Source organism: Astatotilapia calliptera, chromosome 8 (genome assembly GCF_964374335.1).
Source record: "Astatotilapia calliptera chromosome 8, fAstCal68.1, whole genome shotgun sequence".
In the NCBI taxonomy this organism is placed as follows: Eukaryota; Metazoa; Chordata; class Actinopteri; order Cichliformes; family Cichlidae; genus Astatotilapia; species Astatotilapia calliptera.
The window spans coordinates 25,370,637-25,389,921 of record NC_137429.1 but is presented as its reverse complement, the minus strand read 5'-3'; the positions used below and the strand labels follow the sequence as shown (position 1 = coordinate 25,389,921).

The 19,285-nt window shown below is 40.3% G+C and overlaps 2 protein-coding genes across 2 annotated transcripts in view; one reads left to right on the top strand and one right to left on the bottom strand.

Annotated features, from left to right (window-relative positions):
• The window catches only part of unk (unk zinc finger), a 10,421-nt gene extending 6,335 nt beyond the window's left edge, over positions 1–4,086 (top strand). The window contains exons 14-15 of the mRNA XM_026177342.2: positions 34–294; positions 2,615–4,086. Coding sequence (XP_026033127.1) covers positions 34–294; positions 2,615–2,770 — 417 coding nt within the window. The 3' untranslated portion in view covers positions 2,771–4,086. The remainder of the gene's footprint in view (positions 1–33; positions 295–2,614) is intronic.
• Positions 3,604–19,285, bottom strand: unc13d (unc-13 homolog D (C. elegans)). Its single transcript, XM_026177341.2, has 34 exons — positions 19,146–19,285; positions 18,273–18,299; positions 16,081–16,134; positions 15,911–15,967; positions 15,715–15,822; positions 15,562–15,621; positions 15,283–15,349; positions 13,834–14,014; positions 13,709–13,753; positions 13,144–13,215; positions 12,994–13,063; positions 12,801–12,905; positions 12,412–12,504; positions 11,024–11,124; positions 10,488–10,605; positions 10,086–10,207; positions 9,906–9,996; positions 9,760–9,816; positions 9,574–9,671; positions 9,426–9,477; positions 9,198–9,328; positions 8,659–8,776; positions 8,417–8,569; positions 8,233–8,328; positions 7,942–8,148; positions 7,785–7,859; positions 7,423–7,502; positions 7,194–7,308; positions 6,403–6,474; positions 6,231–6,314; positions 6,030–6,150; positions 5,818–5,941; positions 5,506–5,726; positions 3,604–4,220 (listed from the first exon to the last, which is right to left on the bottom strand). The coding sequence occupies exons 1-34, from the start codon at positions 19,203–19,205 to the stop codon at positions 4,108–4,110; spliced, it is 3,348 nt and encodes a 1,115-aa protein (XP_026033126.1). The 5' UTR covers positions 19,206–19,285; the 3' UTR covers positions 3,604–4,107.

The following is a 19,285-nucleotide window of genomic DNA, read 5'->3' as shown; positions in this document are numbered from 1 at the left end:
CACGTCATTTGTTCCGCCTGCTTTCTCTCGCAGTCGTTTGCAGCACTGAAAGCGGATGCAGAGGAGTCACGTGCCCATGCAACGCGGTTAGCCATGGAAGCAGAAAGAGCCAGGCAGGCTGAGGAGGAGGCGCAGAGACAAGCTACTCTCCTGCAGGAGGCGCTGGAGAGCTTAAGGAGCGGAGATAATCCTCATCTGTCACTGCACCAACTCCAGCTACTACACCGGCTGCCGTTGGAGTCGGTCCTCAGTTTACAGGCTCAGCTTTGTACCTGCTTACATGCTGTGGAACAGGTAATACCCACAACCTCCACGACCTGTTAGCCTCACACTGCTTGTTTCGAAGTCGAATAGCATCCACTCTAGTGTTCTAGCTAACCAACACTTTTTGGCCACATAGAACATTAAGGAGTTTAGATGTTTAGTTAATTAAGTAAGTAGGCAGTAGCTTACTCAGAAATCCTCAGAAATTATCTTACCAGTCAAAAAAAGTAGTATCAATGTTTTGATACTGATACTGGCTTAAAAGAAAAAAATAAAATGTCCCAGTTATGTGATATTTCATATCTGATAGCACATGTAAGAAGGCTAACACACAAAGCTGGCCAGCCTATCTCAAAGATGGTAGATGAAGGGTCATTGTTTAGTATCTGAAATGGTACGAAGCACAGTGAGGGTTACAGTCACACCACATTCCTCCAGTTTGTCTTCTTAGCAACAGAAGTGCAGTAGTTTAATTAGTGATCTCATGTTTTTTATTAACCTAATTTTCTATCAAAACTTCCATCACACACTTAGACTTTAATTAGAAATCTTGGCTACACGAGGAAAGCAGCGTTAATATAATTCTGAAATTGTGTTGAAATTGTTTTTTTTAGCATGAAACATGAAAACGGGACAGTGCCACCCACAACCAGAAAACGAGCAACCGGGTTTTAGAAAAAAAAGTCACACAAACAAGAGGGAAATGTTCATTTTTTTTTGAAGGTAGCATCAAAACTGAAAACGTTCTGGAACTCAAACATTCTTCACCATATGTTATATTGTCCCACTCTTTGCAGCTATAACAGCTCCAGTCTCCAGTATAATTAATCCCAAAGGTCAAAGGTTGAGGTCAGGACTAGTCTAGTTCTTCCACACCAAACTCTCTCATCCATGTCTTTGGGGGCTTTGTTTTATGAACTGGAGCAGTCATGTTGGAACAGGAAGGGGCCATCCCCAAACTGTTCCCACAAAGTTAGGACCATGAAAGTCTTGGTATACTAAGCTTTAAGAGTTCCTTTCACTGGCTGAGTCCAACTCCTGAAACATTACCCATAATCCCCCCTCCACCAAACTTTACACTTGGCACAGTGCAGTCAGACAAGTACTGTTCTCCTTGGATACTCACCCATTAGATTACCAGATAGAGAAGCACGATTAATCACTCCAGAGAGCACGCCCTCACTGCTTTAGAGTCCAGTGGTGGATGCTGAGGTGCTTTACACCAATGTGCACTATGCACCTCAGCTGACCCCACTCTGTGATTTTATGTGGACTGCTACTTTGTGGCTGAGCCGCTTCTGAATTGATTCATTCACAAATGTTTATAGAAGCCGTCTGCATGCCCAGGTGCTTGATTTTATACACCTGTGGCCATGAAAGGGATTTTAACACCTGAATTCAGTTATTTGAATGAGTGAGTGAATACTTTCAGCAATAGGGTGTGGCTGTGGTGACGTAAATAACCTAAGATCTGAATTGACTCATTCCTAGTTATGGCCAATTCAATAAGTTGAGACAGATTCTTCAAGATTAGGCAGCCCATCAAAGTAATTATGTTGATCTCACTTATAAGGGGGGGAGAAATAAAGCCCTCTGGAAAGTCAGAGCACTCTAAAACAGATTGGAGCATGCCCTGATGTTCCCATCACAGGCCGGTGTCCTGTATGGCAATGGAGAAACCAAATCCCACAACTTCAAAATTAGACAAAAAAAATGTTTTTGGTCTATTATACTAACTTTCAGCTCTGTGTTTTTAGGCTCTGTGAGAGTAAACTGTATGATCATAGTTGAAAGTAAGGCTCAACCTCGATTTGCTTCCCTTTAAGCCCACTTTTTTCTGATTGGCTGCTCAGAAACAATTCTGGACATGACCATATTAGAGAGATCTTGTCTCTGTGTGACATCCTACAGAGCCAAGAGCAAAAAATAAGTGTCTGATACAGAGATTTAGGTTTTAAACATGAGCTTTTGTTTATAGAACTTGTTTTATATGTGCTGGCTTCATTATTTGAACCTTTACCTGTATTTAACCTGAGTTTCCACTATTGTAGCCATCCATATATGGCAGAAAATAAAGGAAAGAACGATAGATTGTCTTTAACTTTATTCATACTGATACAAATTACTATAGATAAAAGGCATTTTACTACAACAAGACTTGTAAAACGACATATCTGTAAGGTACTGCAGTGGCTGACACGTGTGACAGTAACTTACATGTATGTATGACTAATACTGACAAACACCCAGTAACCTGATGATTCACTAACACTGTATATGAACATAACCATGTATTAATGTCTTTGTCCAGTTTAAGAGATGTTAACATGTCCCTCTTGTGTTTATTAAGGTGGTGTACAGGAAACAGAGACAGTGCTGCGTGACGTGTGGAGAGCAGGGCTCGGTGTCGCTGCCCTGTGGCCATGGACTACAGTGTGAGGGCTGCTCCACCTCTACAGATTGCCCACTGTGCCCTGAACAGAGCCTGGAACAGCAGCTCTCTTGACCTCACAATTCAGTGGGACCACCACAGATTCCAGACCAGTCAGTCCTGATTCCACAGACACCAGCCTCGAATTGTGTCAACAGTTCAGAATTACCCAGAGGTCATTTTGTTATTTGGTAACAAATCAAGCACTGACCTAGTTGTGTACTTCTAAGATGAGATTTACTCACAAATTGCCAGCTTGGTGAGCTGTAGTCACTAAGTAAAAGCTCTTAATGTGGAACTTTGAATGATGTTTCCAGTGGAACAATTTCTTTTCTTTCTTTTTTTTTAAACTAGATGATGCTTTTGACCAGCAACACTGTTCTTTCCACCTGCCCCTGAGTTGTGAAAATCACTTTAAGACCTGCTGTCATTTCTTGTGTAACCCAAGCTATGAAACATTTACACAAATAGTTCTCAATTATGTTTCTTTTTTTTACTCTAAACAGAGTGTTTTCCATCCATGTGCAACAGGTCAGCAGTTTGACTTTATTTTTTTATTTATTGTTTAATATTTTTGAGCCATCCTAACAAAAATCAAGAGGTCTGAATGAAAACACTTAAAGGGCATGGTTAGTTTCATCTAGCAATGAGTCTATATTGTTACAGTCAAAAAGAAGATATCCCAGTCTACTGATATCACATTTATAGATTTTACTGCATTTTTTTTCTCCCTGTCTTTAGCTAAAATTATTTGCTGGTCATTGTTAACAGAAATATAAAAACAATAGTAGGAATATTTGTTTGAATTTACAACAGATGGCCTCTGTTTAAAGCACTCAGGTCTAATATTCTTCTACATAAACTGGAAGAATAAGCATGTTAACACAATCGAGGCAAACATAGTCAACTTGTGTACTCTTTGAAAAGACATATTTTTAATTTTTACTTTTTCATGTTAACTCAGACATAAGTATTTTTATTAAAACCGGCCCCATTGCTGTGTTTAAATCAACGCGCAACAGGTTTATCTGCCAATATTTTAGCATTTGTAGTAATCTTTGACATTTCAGCGTCAAATGTAGTCTTATATAATATAATATATACACACACACACACACACACACACACACACACACACACACACACACACACACAGTTAAGTGATGTCATACTTATCTCTTGCACTGATTAGACAAAGCATCAGGAAGCATACAGGTATGTAAAGCTGTGTGAGGCTCAGTGTTCATGATCACTGTGATGGTCTTCAGTAAACTCATGCTCAGCATAAGGTCCACACACAACTCATGCAACACCAGTGTTTCCTTCTGAGTGGATTTTTTTCATTGTTTTTGGTACAGATCATTAAAACAAATTGTATATTTTTGGAGGAACAGCTTGTTTCTGTGTGTTCATTATGACTGAATGGCCTCCTGTGACTGTTTCTCTCTCTGTCTTCGCTTCTTTGCAAAAGCCTGCGCCTCCCGGTCTCCTTTCCTGGACTCCAGTAACCGCAGGATGTTGTTGTCTACAGAAATGCACACAAACATGGGTTAGGCTTGAGTGCCACTGATGATTTACAATTTAAGGAACACTTTAAAAACACATCAGATCTCAATGGAAAAAAAGTGATGGTGATGTCTATAGTGATATGGTTAATGGGTTAGGGAGGAAAGGGATGCCACATTGTGAGATTGAAATGAAACTTATAAACCTACAGAGGGCTGATTTCAAAGTGAAACAGTGATATAGCAGGCTAGTATAAATTTCATTGCAGCAAGTTAAAATGATACTCGGAAGTTAGGGCATGCTCCTAATGAGCTGACAGATGGTGTCCTGAGGTATCTCCTCCCAGATCTGGACCAGAGCATCAATGAGCTCCTCGACAGTTTGAGGCGCAACCTGGCGGCATAACGTCCCAGGGGTGCTGTGTTGGACTTAGATCAGGCAAGTGTGCGGGCCAATCAGTGCAATTAATTTCATCATCCTTGAGGAACTGCCTGCATGCTCTTATCTTGTGAAGCCGTGCACAAAGAGGAACGTAGGACCTACTGCACCAGCGTAGGGTCTAATAATGGAGCCAAGGATTTGATCCTGATACCTAATGGCAGGCGGGTTGCTGTTGCTTTGTCTATGTATCTACCCACGGATATGCCTTCCCAAACCATCACTGACTCACCACCAAACTGGTCACCTTTAACAATGTTAGACATTCTCCACGACATCTCCGGACGTCACATGTGCTCAGGGTTAACCTGCTCTCATCTATGAAAAGCCAGTGGTGACTTCATGCCAACCTCAATAAGTCTGTTTGTCATCAACATTCACACCAGTGGCCTGCTGGAGATCATTTTGTAGCTCTGGCAGTGCTCATCCTGTTCCTCCTTCCATGAAGGAGCAGATACTGTCCCTGCTGATAGGTTAAAGACCTTCTATGGCAGCGGTGCCCAGGTCCGTGAGTCGTTTGGTACCGGGCCGCGAGAGTGTCAAATTTACGGTTTTCAGGGTTTTTAAATCGTTTTTTAGCGTTATTTTTTAATCGTTTTTATTGTTAGGTTTCCCTTGGTCTTTTCCCACGTGTTAGGAAACAAATCTTCTTTTTTTGGTACCAGTACTGGTTTTATTTTGTTGTATTTACCTGCGACACCTTAAAGGTCGGTCTGTGGTGCAAAAAAGGCTGGGACGGCTGTTCTACGGCATGTTCATGCTTTTGAGACTGCCTATGCCAAACCTTCTGGCATAGGCAAGTACTTACAATATGAAGCGCCTTGAGGCATCTGTTGTTGTGATGTAAGTTTAACATACTGACGTACTGTTAGGCTTAGGATGCATCAGAGGCAGGCGGATTTGAGCAGGAACGTTATTTGGCTGTAAGCTGAGTTCATCTCCTTTGGATTCTTTAGCGACTCCCGGTATTGATCTGAGGGACAGAAAGGCCTCGCCTTCAAAGTCGTCTGACCTCAAGGTGTCGTGGTCCAGGACTGTGATCACCAGGCAAGCGCTGTGGGCCTGACACTGTTCCAGTGAAACCAGACTACGACAGAGGAGGGGAGGCAGATACATGAGATGAAACACGTAGAAAGAAGACAGCCACACAGGCTCACGTATGAGAGTGAACTACTTACAATTCAAATGCCTCGTCAAAAAGGGGATTGAGATCGCAGTTTTTGATCTGAGTGCAGCGAGGTTCTACCTCGGGAAAGATGTGGTAAGGCTCCAGACACAGATGCACGAATGGATCACTGAGACCTGCCGTCAATGCACACGTCACTGTATACTTATCATGGATCTAGAGCGCCTGTTTGTATCAACAGGATGTGTTTGTAACTGTTCTCACCATTAGAATCCATTGGTAGGAGGTTGACTGCATTCAGCACGTCAATTCTGAGTCTTTGGTCTGATGTTCTGTAGGATGCTAGGAGGGTGACAGCGCCGTATTTCTCCCCACTGTATGCTTTCTGTAAATCAGCAGAGACAGTGACAGTCTAAAAGAGCTGCAAAAGAAATTTGTGTGATAAGTGTTTATTGCAAAACTCACCTGCTCAAACACTTTCCCTTCAAGGTACTTTTCCACAAGCTGCTGGCTATTCAGGGAGTGGTGAGTGAGGTGGCTTTTGAGGGCCTCGACAGACACAAGAGTGAAATAATAAAGTCAAATCGTTTTAAACTCTTCGGTGAAATGAATAGTTTCTTCTTCTGCAGAGACTCACCTTGTACTCATCAGAGTGAAGTTTATTCAGAGGAAGTCCGTTTCCCTCCGCGTGGAAGCACTGCTCAAGGCACTGACATTTTCAAGAAATGCAAAAATAAATTATTACGCTTTTTACGGGTTTTTTTTTATTTTGATGACGTCCGCTCAAAATGGTCGTTCTAATGACCAGCAGTCACAGCTCGTCTGCTTCATTGATCTGTAACCTGGGTACACTGCAGTAACCTTACTGATGAGTTTCAATTACTAATTTAAAGTCTAACTGAAACAACATGATGTTCATTTGGTAAATAGTGGTCCCCATTTAAGTCAAAAAGGATGATAAAGAATAGCAGATGAACAGTACTCAAAGCCACGTCCTTAAGAAAGAGGACAAAATCCAGCAAAGATCTTACAGGAGCTGAGAGATCATTTTAGAAGGCCTTGGTTAATATACACGTCACCAAAACCTCATGAGAAATGTTCTTAGTGGAAGGGTAGCTGTTAAGATGCCATATTCAAGGTAGGAAAAAATGCTGAGGTATGCCAAACTACATAAGAACCTTCCTGAAAATCAGTGACAACAGGCCTTATTGAGTGATGGATCGATATTCGATATTTTTGGTATAAATTCTCATCAGTATATACAGAGGAGGTCATGAGAGATATAACAGTCTCAACATCACAGAAGAACGGAGCCAACATTCAAAGAGGAGCTTGGAATGTCCTTTAAGAAGATTGGAGAACTTTTCCTGAAGAGTGCTTAAAGAAATAACAAGACAGCCAGACAGTTTTCTGTGGCTGTGGACCAACCTGCAGTGTATATAGCAACCTCTGGGAGAACACCATTAGCCCCTCTTGCAGTTGATGCTGATTAGCCACCTGGTGGATGATTTTCACTGAGTTATTCCACAGAGGAGTCAGGAGACTGGATATAGAAGATAAAATAAGTTGACACTCTTTAGAAAACTTTGAGACACTGAAAACAAACTACTGGAAAATACACAACACAAGCAGAGCTATCAGACATTAGGCTCAGTACCTGTTGAAGTTCTCTTGAACTAAGTTTTCATTCATGTACTGCAGCTCCTGCTCTATGTAGCGCATAAGAGGGGCTGCAGCCTAAGAACAGAAAAGAGGCTAAATGTTAGGCAAACACAGAAATTCAGTTCACATAGACTTGATTCAATTCAGTCCCCTCAAGGTGATTTATGTTGTGAGTTAAAGAGAAAAGCCAAACAATCAGACCCACTATCAGCAAGCACTTGGTGACTGTGGGAAGGAAAAACTCCCTTTTAACAGGAAGAAACCTTAGGCAGAGGAGGAGCAGCCGTCTGCTGTGACCAACTGGGGATGAGGTGAGAAAACTGGACAAAAGACTGGAAGAGAGCAGGCATGACTCACATCCTCTGTGGATTTGGAAGGAATCCTCCGTCTGGTCGACATGTTTCTGACGTGTGTTTCAATGTCTGTGTTTAACTGAAGAGATATTTCATTTTAAATGTGTGAAATATAGCGTTTTTTAAAAAAGTGTCCAGTTTTCCATTCTAGTCTTCGATACCTTCTTCCCAAGAGTGTCTAAAGCTGATCGGATCTCTCGGCCCAAGATGCTCTGGGCCTGCTGGAGCTGTGAGGGCAGCGTGTTTTTGAACTGGCTTTCTCCTATCACATCGTGAGTCCTGTCTCGAAGCCCTGCCCAGTTCAGCTGCGTGGGAAGTCGGGTCAACACAGTCCGCAAGTGCTCCAGGTCATTCACAACCACGCACAACTGCACAGAGAGGAGGAGGACAATCTGGTTGTAGCATTAATTTGTTCCTATAGATTATTTTTGTTGTTTTCTTCTTCTTCTTACCATGTTAATAGCAGAGCCGTGGTCAGAGTTCTTAGACAGCACCCTGACTCTCTCCTTTAGGATTTTACAATAGTTCACCACAATCTTACAAACATCCTGAAAACACACAGAAAGCCGGGATATACAACCAACAATCTTTCCAACAATCACGTAATGTAACCAGTTTATAATCTGATATATGCACCTCGGTGATTTTGACCATGAGCATGAAAGCCTCCTCGGGGTCAGGCCAGGACAGCTGTTCCCACAGCTGGCAGATGGGCTGGATGCACGCCACCAGGTCCACTGCTGAGGAGCTGTGTTTTATTGGTACAACACCAGTTTGCAGTGGTTGAAGCTGAGAAGAAGAAAGGGTTTAAAAATATGTATTGACATTTTTCTTTGTGGAAGAAATTTACATTACAATAAGAGTCTTCTGTCATTTACCTGGTCCACCTGGACAGCCCTCTCCACCCTGTCCTGAGTGGTGCTGAATGCCTGGTTCAGCCAGTAAGGCAGAGCCTCTCGGAAACCCTCATGAAAGTTTGACAGCTCTAGCACTCCCCTGAAAAGGCAAACAAGCTCTTGAGCTCCTATTACATTACTTGCATTAAACTCCAAAGTACTGACAGAAGGAATTTAAACTTCAGCTGAACAAACAAAAAATAAATAGATTAAAAAATGGATCGAACGCTTAACTGAAGTGTCAGCACCACTTTAAAAAACATGAATACAACCCGGTTTCTGTGCAAATTTGGGCCCACACGTGTAATGTTAATACAATTAAAAGGCAGTGATTGGAATAATTTGTATCCAACACAATGTAATTGACAAAATCTTTAGGGTTTTTGATAAGGAAACAGTTTATATGACTAATTGTGAGGTTTTCCAGCAGCTGTTTTAGAAACAGGGTGGTACATTTGGAGCGATGGGACAAGTGAAGGGCTGCCATATAAGATAGATCACTGAGTGTGATGATTTCTGACCTTTTCTGTAAGAAAGCTTTGTCTTTGTAGATGGCCTGCAAGCTCAGATAAACTGGGAACAGGCTGTTGGCTAGTTTCTGCTCCATCTGATCCTCCATTAACGACAAGGTTTCCCTCATTTCTTTTGCAATCTGTGGAGGAAAGGAGAGAACAATGTGGCGAGAAATGACCAGATTCATTAAGAAGAAGGTTGACGGGGCTTGAAGGGACTGTTCCATTTCTACTTACCAGGGAGTCAAACCTCTTATAGGTGACAGTGAACACATCAACTTGCACAGCACTGTTGTGATAAAAACATCATGAGAACAGGGAAGGTTTTCATTCATTTCAAGCTACTGTAAGCCAAGTAAAAAATAACATTTAATTGCCTTCTTACCTCACAAATACTCTGTTCCAAACGTCTTTGTTGTGTTTTATGTCTTCCTGCACCTCCCCAATCAACCTAGAGAGGGCGCTCCCAATCTCTGAGAGGTCCTGTGTGACAGCATAGTGCAAAAATAGTAAGTGTAGTGCAATAAAATGGAGATGCCAGGTAAGATTTTCATGATGTGCTTGACTTTACCTTAGTCATCGGCTGATGCAAACCCTTTTTGATCACGAACCAGTCCTCTGTACCTTTCTGATATAAAAGTAATGTGATGAGTACTTACAGTTATATGATGTAATAAACATTAAGATGGCAATAATCTCCCAAGTATGATGACTGACCTGCATAGCATCGGTGACCTCATCATGCAGGTCAAACTGAGCTGGATTTAATTTCTGAAAAGCCTGTGTCTTACAGATCTGGACTAATATCCTAAAAAAAAGCACAAGTACTTCATAATCAAAATCCTCAGCTACAACAGCTCTGCCGCCGAGTCTGTAAACACTTATAACCACGTGTACCTGAGCAGTCTGTGTAGTTTCGGAGTAGCGCTGGGTGTTGGAGGGAAGATGTCTCTGTATTTGGCCACCAGACACAGGCCGTACTGTAGGAAGCCGTGAAGAGAGTCCCCAAGTTCCTGTTTCTGATAACAGAGTGCAACACCTTCCTCAACACTTCTGGCATTGAAAGTCAGCTCCTGGCTTCTTTTAACTTTTTTATTAATGACTATCACAGGACAGAAAAATCATCATTAAAGCGAGATGACGAGTAAAAGTAGGTGACATAGTTAGGTTGCATTAGCAGTGAAAGTATGCAGGTCCCTGCGCTGTTAAAGCTCTTCACCTCTTTTCAGAAATTCTCACAGTAAAGCACATTTGCTTCTGAATTATGCAGCTGTGTGACAGTGAGTTGAGCACTTATACCTGTTGGTAGGGCAGCTCCTGCTGGTGCCAGTGGTATTCTATACTCGTGAGCTGCTGTAACAGCACAGACGAGTCCACTTCTAAGCTCTGGTACAACTTACTGTACGCCACCCATTTCCTGTCAGGGGCACACACATCCACATTTATTCAGAAGCACAACTGAAAGCTGGCACAGCAGTAACAGTAACTAAGGTTAACAGCCGCACTAATGTACTCGAAAGACCATTTTTAAAGTGAATTTGTTTTTGACACACAGTCTTCTAATTTTGTCTTTAACTGATGTGTATTGGTAAAATCCCAAAATGACGAATGTAATTAGGTTTCAGTTACATTTTGTGGGGATTCTTTGACTTGGATCACACTGACTTACAATATGTCCATCATACCTCTGATGCAATATCACTGGAAGCTGATAAATGATAAAAATATAGCAATAGATTGATAGATCTAGAGTTTATGATTCTCTTCAGCTAACGCAGGGCTTGTTTTATCTTCTTCTCATATGAAATTTACAACATGTTAAATATGGTGCTTACGCCAGGTCCTGAAGAAAAGGTGAGAGGTCGTTCTGCGTAGCGTACAGTTCGAGCAGAGTCTGGGCCTCGCCGCACAACTCCCCTTTCCACGGGGCAGAACTCTGAGAGACACAAAACAAGATCAGAAGGTTAAAGGGAGAGTTCACCCTAAAATCAAATCCAGACATTTTTTAGTACTACTACAGGCCTGTGCTGCAGTATTGTTTCGATTGTCCATCCGTGCAATTGTTTAAATATAAAGATGAATGTCATGATTCTTTTATAAGGTGTTGCAGGTGCATAAGGGCTAAAAAGGTGGTTGTAAAGGCAATGTGATGGCATCCTGACATATCCTGCATAATTCAACTTTTGTAGATATAAATGAGATCCTGTCAAATTAAAATGATATGACGCTTTTATTAAGGTGTGATAGGTGCATAAATACTCAAAACAGGTCATTTTAGCCTGCTGATAAGTGGTTTCCGAGTAATGGGATAGCATCATGATATGACATGTGTAATTCAGCTTTTTTCAGATGTAAATCAGACGTTTTTGTCATGTTCTTAAAATGATAAAACGCTTTTATAAGGTGTTGCTGGTGGATAAAGGCTCATTGACATCATCAGAAAGGATAATAACATCATGATGGCATCAACATATCTGATATCTCTAAGTGGACTTAGATGAAGGGTGCCAAGTTTGGTTGAGCAACTCTTGAATGTGTAGTTTGCAGACAGACAGACAGACATTTCCGGTACTACAGTAAGCTTTATTCCTCTAAATATTCTTTGTTGTGAGTTGCTGACTTTTGGAGATCCCAGCTGTAAAATTAGTTGTCTTCTTCTGAACAGAATGGCTAAATCCAATCCAATAAAACAAAATAAATAAAAAGGTCACCATCACTGTCTTTCCAGAAATCCAGAAACAAATAGTGAGAAGTTTCATGCAAGCACTATTTTCTTCCCAACAACCACCAACCGTAATACTTTACAAAAGAATTTGAGGCTTGCTCTTGTGACAAGATGCGAGCACTGATGGTGCCCCCCTTGGCTGATGGGTAATGTTAGCTAGCTCCACACTCGATGCAGTTGGGTGTAAAGGAAAAAAAGTTCCTACATGAAACGGTCATAAGAAGGTTTGTGAACTTTTCGAGTGAACTTTGTTTCTATTATCTATTATGCTTCATGGACAGAAAAAGAAACTTATTGAGTTTTTCAAATTAACTTTTCGTGCTTTGAGCATTAGAGGGGAAGTGGTTAGGGTTAACTACGTAATTAAGCAAAAGTACACATCTTTACGTTTATTTTCTGGTGAACTGTCCCTTTAAAGAAGAAAAAGACAGCACGAAGAGAGAGAAGTGAGAGACTGATGAAGGATTTTGAGAAGAGCTGAGAGGATGTTTGCCTAACCTGTTGCTTTGAGATGTAAGCCTGGACAAACTGCTGCAGAATGCCACAGTAGTTGACGTAAGCGCTTCGGCCGGCGCTCAGGGTCCCATCTCTCTGTCAGTCACACAACACATAGAAAGTATTTTCTGTTAGACATATAAATGCTATGTTCTCTGTTGTGCAAGAAGCGCAAGTCTCTCCTATTAGAGTATTGTGTCATTAACTTCACTGTTATTGAATCCACTTCCTCTTTCTTGAGTAAGTTTAGACATCAAAGAGGTTTCATGAGTGCACATTTCTTCATTTATTCTAACAGAGACGCTCTGTAAAACTACGCTCTGTAAAACTACGCTCTGTAAAACTACGCTCTGTAAAACTACACGGACACTGCAAAGAGGGCATCTTTTTACCCCTTTGTGGATGAACTTGAGGTTAAGGTGGCACTGGCCACGATTAGGGTAAGTCTCTGTTCTGGGCTCCAGAGTGTACCAGTTGTCTTCAGTACAGTGGAGCTCCTGTAGTGTGAGGATAGAAAATGGTTACTAGACTGGAAAGAGAGCGCTGAGCAAAAACAGACGATACAAAAATAAGATCATTTAATACCTTCAGTTTTATAACGACTTTTCCCAAAAAGTCGTCTGTTCCTTTTTCTTTTTTGGCCTCCTTGATCATCCTAAACAGGTACGAGTAGAAACACTTAGCTGTTTTGCATAATCAACTTTTTATGTGTAAGTCACAGAGAAAGTAGAATACCTTCTTAAATTATTTAGGTTGGTTGTGAACTCCTCTAGTTTCTGTGTGAGTGACACCTCTTCATCTTTGTCCCTGTAGCAGAAAAGGCACAGCACAAAGGAATGCAGTGAAAAGACCATTTTATAGGGAATCTAATATGCTCATCTCAAATGCCATATTATTGTTTTTGCACCCTACTAGAGCAGCTTTGCATGATGGGCAGTTCAAGCTAATCCTTATTAATCCTTTCAGCTAGCCGTCTTTGTGAAATAAACAGTTTTAGCTCATTCTTGCCCCCTTCAAGCACACTTTGTTCTGATTGGCTGCCTCTCACAAACAAATGTTAGGAACAGCAGGTGGGTGGGGCATCTGTTCTCACAGCTAGAGCTCTGTATGCATGAGAGGACAGTAGTCTCAAGCCCGAGCTTTGGGCTCACTTGTAGCACAATCTCTTGTTCACCCATCATTTGAGACTTTGACCACATTTAATTTAATTATTGTAACTCCATATATTTGACAGAAGATAAGGAAAAGCATACTTAATTAACTTTAAAACAAACAAAGTGAAGGTTTCTGTTTTTCTCACCACATCTCAAGGTGGAAGCTGGCACCTGCAAAATGTCCAAATTCTCTGAAAGGAAGAGAAACAGTAGAAGGTAATGTGGGCGTTTCAATCTACTTCAGCAGAAATGATCAAGAATTGTGACTCACAGTATGAACGTTTGGTTCCAGATGGGGTTAAGAGTTTGCTTTTTAATGTCTGTTTGGTAGATTTTATCATGTGATACTGCATCCTTTACGACAGATTTAAGGGGTTTGGCTCTGGACTGGCGAGTCCGACTCTCCTCCTCATCCTCCATTATAGTGAGCAAACAGTATGGATCACTGAAACCTGTTCAAAACAAACAGTTTTTGATTAACTCAAGTCACCTCCAAAAAGAGATTAACCAATCATAAAAATGTAAACTCAGTAAATTCAAATATGAATCACGTTTGGTAGAGGAGAATGACTAAAGATTCTTAGAAGGAAGGCACAAGATCTTCACTTCTTTTTTTCTGAGGATAATCATTTTGAGAAAATATGCACATTATAAACTATAGACTATTAACCTTATCAGGATTTGCAAACAGAGGAACACTAACCATACGACATTAACTAGTCTGGCATTTCGGATTTGTGACAATCATGGCGACAATGAATCAGACCCCAGTCACACAGGGCTGGAGACTGCTGCATAACCATCTGGCAGTTTAGGGTTGTCTACAAAATAAATCAAATCAAATCGATCCCTGATTCTTCCAGTCCACATCCCAAAGTTTTCCTTGGGTAAGATGCAGAACCCCATTGGATGAGACTTAACTGAGGAAAAAGATACTATATAAATAGCAGTCTATTTACGAAATTAACCAGAATTCTCCAGGAACTACCGCTAACCAATCAGGTCATACACATTTTTCTCTAGCATGGTTGTATCAAGAACATGGCAGACAACAATCCCCCCCCACCATCATGTAAGAAACTTCAATTGTAGCTTACAAGCTAAATGCTAATTTAACATGCTAAAAAGGTAACAATGACAATGGAAACACGACAATTCTTCAGCATTAAGTTGCTAGTATTTAATCACATTTTTAGACATCAATCATCATTTTATATCATGAGTTTTGGGGCTTTTAGTTATAATCCACAGTACTGGAAAGATGGCAGCAAAGAGGCACAATGTTCAGCTTTTCTAAAACATTCCAGCTCAAAAGGGAAAATCTGAAATACCCAAAGTTGCACTTTTTAATGTCAATCCATCCATTACCATTTGGAAGCTATGTCTGCTTTTGCATTAAATGTATATGATCGTGTTTTTTAGGCACTTTCGGTGTTTGACTTTTTTAGGTGATCACACACAGTAAATTTGATTGATTAATAACTTTCATAGTATAATTTCTATTTCTTTGTTTTAAAAAAAGAAAGAAAGAAAAGAAAGAAAGAAAACCCCCAAACAAAAAATAGTAAGATGATGTGCAGTCTGGTCAAGTCTAGCCTAGCTGAAATCAACATCGATATAGAATCTCTGGCTAAAAAAGAAACACATTAAAAGGAGTCTCAATCATCACATCACTGAAAAGTGATAACCCCCTCTCTGTACGGGAAAGGCAAGAACTCACCACTGATGTCTTTTCCCAGAATTCCCTTGGCTTCCTTGACAGTGGCCATCAGACAATATACTGGGGGCTGGATGGATAAGAGGGTTAGATAATAAAACAACATTAAACAGCATTAACTGTTTAATGTAATATTGTTTGCAGCATTAAACATACTGATGACATCATTTCTGCCACAGTAAAGACAGTGGAAAATAGAATTCTTATGACTACTATTAATAGATGTTGGTGGTCTTCAGCATCGCATTTATTGGAACAAGTATGCAGACTTCCTTTTCTCACCTCTGTGCTCTGTACTTTCTCCAGCAGACTGTCGTGCTCTGATTCTGTCATAGTGAAAGCCTGGTAGATAGGATGGATTGAACAATCATCTAGTTGCACACCAACGCAGTTGGAAAGTTATGAGTGCCGTTATACACGCGTGTACGTTTTTACCTCTCGGATGTACCGTCGAAGCTGGTCATCTGTGAAAATCTCATTTGAAGACGGTTTCCCCATTTTGTGTGCGATGGTGTACAGTAGCTCCTTATACAGAGGCTTGAGCTTTTAACAGACATAATCAGATTGAGAACGTTGTTTGAAAATGCCATTTTATGTGCTGAACATAGTCATACACTGGAAGTGATTATACCTCCATCTCCTTGTGTCTCCTTGCTTTCTCTTCTGGATTTTCATCTTCTTTAAAATCCTAAAGGAGACACGGGAAAACTATGTTTCCATGATTCTGTTTGATAAATATGGGAATCATGCATAATTTTAACCTGAAATTTAAGCATTTAAAACACATGCAGGGTGACTTACCCTCCCTCTCAATTTCCTTGTCAACCCCAGTTTACGTGTATGCACAGGTGAAAACTGGAAAGGGAAACACAGAAAACGTCAAAAAGCAGACATGAAAGGAACATTTTAAAACTATACAATGGATTACAATGGATCACAGTGAGTTTCAAGTTAGTGAAGGTATCGTATCTACGATCTAAAACGTCATCATTTCTGTACAGTGAAAAATATAGATTCAACTTGAAGGACTTGACATGAAATTATGCACACATATAAAATCCATTCATTATCCTCATACAATGCAACTTTCTCTATATTACTTTAGAATCAACATATCAAAGCTTCCAAATTTCTATTTTTTTTTTTTTGCCTCATGTAGATACCTTAGTTCTTAGTATCCTATGTAGATACATTTGTATCTACATAACTAATTACCACAAAGATTCTGCATATTTTGACATTCACTTTTCTTATAGGACGTGTTCTGGTTTGTCTGCAACTTGATTTTTTCTTTAGCAATACCTCCAGGTTGAATTCTGAAACACAGTTCTCAACAACTGTTGGAAAGATTTAGATTAAATTTTATACAGACATTCATTGTGTACAGAGGGTAACACCGATTGTGCCACCACAGTGTCAAAGCGTTAACCTATTTAGTAAAATAATCCAACATCTATTCACAGACTTATACAAGATGTCCAGTGTCCGGCAGCCTCGCCTCTGTCAGTGCGCCCCAGGGCAGCTGTGGCTACAATGTAGCTTGCCATCGCCAGGGTGAATGGGTGAATGACTGAATGTAGTGTGAAGCGCTTTGGGGTCCTTAGGGACTAGAAAAGCGCTATACAAATGCAGGCCATTTACCATTTGTGACATTCATTGTTCGAAGAGGATATGTCCTAGTAACTGTTCCCCTGTTCATGAGGGGACTTTCCTGTACCAAAGCCAGTACAATAACTATGGGAAGGATTGTCCACACATTCAAAGTCTTCTAATAACGAGACCTCCTGGCTTTAACATATTCAGTAAAATAGTCCAATATCTACTTGTCACATTGGCAGCTCTTTGAGCAAATTCCCTATAAAAATTCCTGAGATTTTGTACATTTTGACATTGTCCACAGAGGACATTTGCTAATGACTTTGAGGACTTTTGAAGGTGCTGTCCTGACAAAGACTGGAAGGATTGAAATGAAATTGTGCACAGATGTTCATGGTCCTCAAAAGATGAATTTTACAGATTTATTCTCTAGTATCACCATAATGTAATTTAGCAATTTCTCCCAATATCTACAGGACAGACTTGCACAAGGTCTGCAGATGTTAAGTGAAAAGTGCATATTCTTCACGTTGCCTCTACTCGAGCTTCCTCCACCAGTCCAAACATATGTGGGTTAATTTCTCTTTGGCAATTCTGGTTTGTAAGTTTGCAATAAACTGGCAACCTGTCCCATGTGTTCCTTGACTTTTCCTTCTTGGAGTTGGGATATGCTCCAACCCTTCCCGCATTGGATAAGCAGAACGAAATGGCTATTCTTAAAGGATTTATCGTAATGATTCTGGGGGGGATATCTGACTTTTTCTCAGCCAGTGCAACCAAGCTGATCTGCAATAAAATTTCTTGACCGCTATCGGAGGGATTAACTTAAAATTTAGTACAACAGTTTTTGTCACAAGAGGATGAAATCTCCACTAGTAAAAAACTTGGGTACATTTTGTACCAAGTGTAGCATAATGACTTGCGATGGGATTATTTTTCCTCTTGGAACAAAAGCAGCAGCTAAGCTTTGAGAAAGCGAGAGAGACATCTCAATAGTAACTCAACAAGTTATTGTTCTTTTTACTGATCAATAGATCTTGCATCACATGACTTCTAAAAATGGTGATCATGTATAACAGAAAGGTAAATTGTGTAGTTGCAGTGTATACTTAATGTAGTCTAAGCACTTTCAGTGGTCAGACTAGAAAGGAACTATATAAATCCATTCCATTATTTAGCCTTGAGTGGTAATTAGCAATAAACCTGCTAACCATTACACATCTAACTATCTATAAATATGACAGTGTCAACATGCTGAGAACAGTGATACAGAGTCTTTAGGCTCTGGTCTTTCAGTTTGGCTAGTTTGGTTTAGTTAAATTCCCCCCCCGAACACACACAAAAACACACACTGGTTTAGTTCATCACAGCCAAGCCAATTGTTTGTGTTTTTTTACCTGTTTGAGTCTTGGTAAGCCATGCTCCTGGAAAAAACAAGGGAAAGGTGCTTATGTTGCACATTTAAATGGATGTAAAAAAAAGCAACTACTTCAGTTGAATCAAACTGAAACTAACAGGAATTTAAATGTGATCTCAAGTCACTACAGCCTTCGCTACAAGTTCTTCCTGTGCAAAAAGTACATCAATGCTGGTCTGAAGAAATGCGAGTGCTTCTTTAAAGTTTCTGATAAGGCCTGCCTATGCAAGAGACTTCCTCTGTCACTGATAATGAAGCTGACTTGGAAGCAAAAGCAAACCAACAATCCAGGAAATTCACTTGAAAGGGAATCGTTATAAACATAGTCTGAAAATAATTATGCAGATACACACGTACCCAACCTCAACAAACGCACATGCACACGAGTACAGCATTTTCATTATGTACCAATGTAGCAAACCCTTCAAAAGTAAATGATTGCAAAACACTTTTGTGAAAAATATGTTTAATTCTTCATGATCTGATGTTTCCCCCCCCTAAAATAATAATGAATCATAGTCACAGCATCTCAAAATAGCCATTTGGAGACAGTGACTCAACTTCGGATGCAACAACACTGTTGTAGCTGCCATTTTATGTTTTTTTTTTCTTTTAATTTTTATATAATTACCCTAAAATGCAAAAAAGCTTTGCTAGTATAACAAGCCACTGAAAACCAAACCAGGAAAATCTTTCAAACCCAGAGCAGAAATATTTGAAGGGATCATCAGTTTGCTTGTGGCCCGATCACCGTGTAACATAAGTAGTTAATAACTTAAGGAGAATCAAATTTAAATAAATATTGTGTAGCCTACAATCATGCCAACATATTGAAATGCACTGTAGTCCTTACCTGTTCAGGTGTTTGCAGTAGATTGTCTCCTTTGTTCGTGGGCTCACTTTGACTTGACATATTGATGCGAATCTAAGATCATCAGACTCCTGCCTCGTGAGCTGCTGAGTCTAGTGTGCGCGATATAGGGAAGCTGAGTG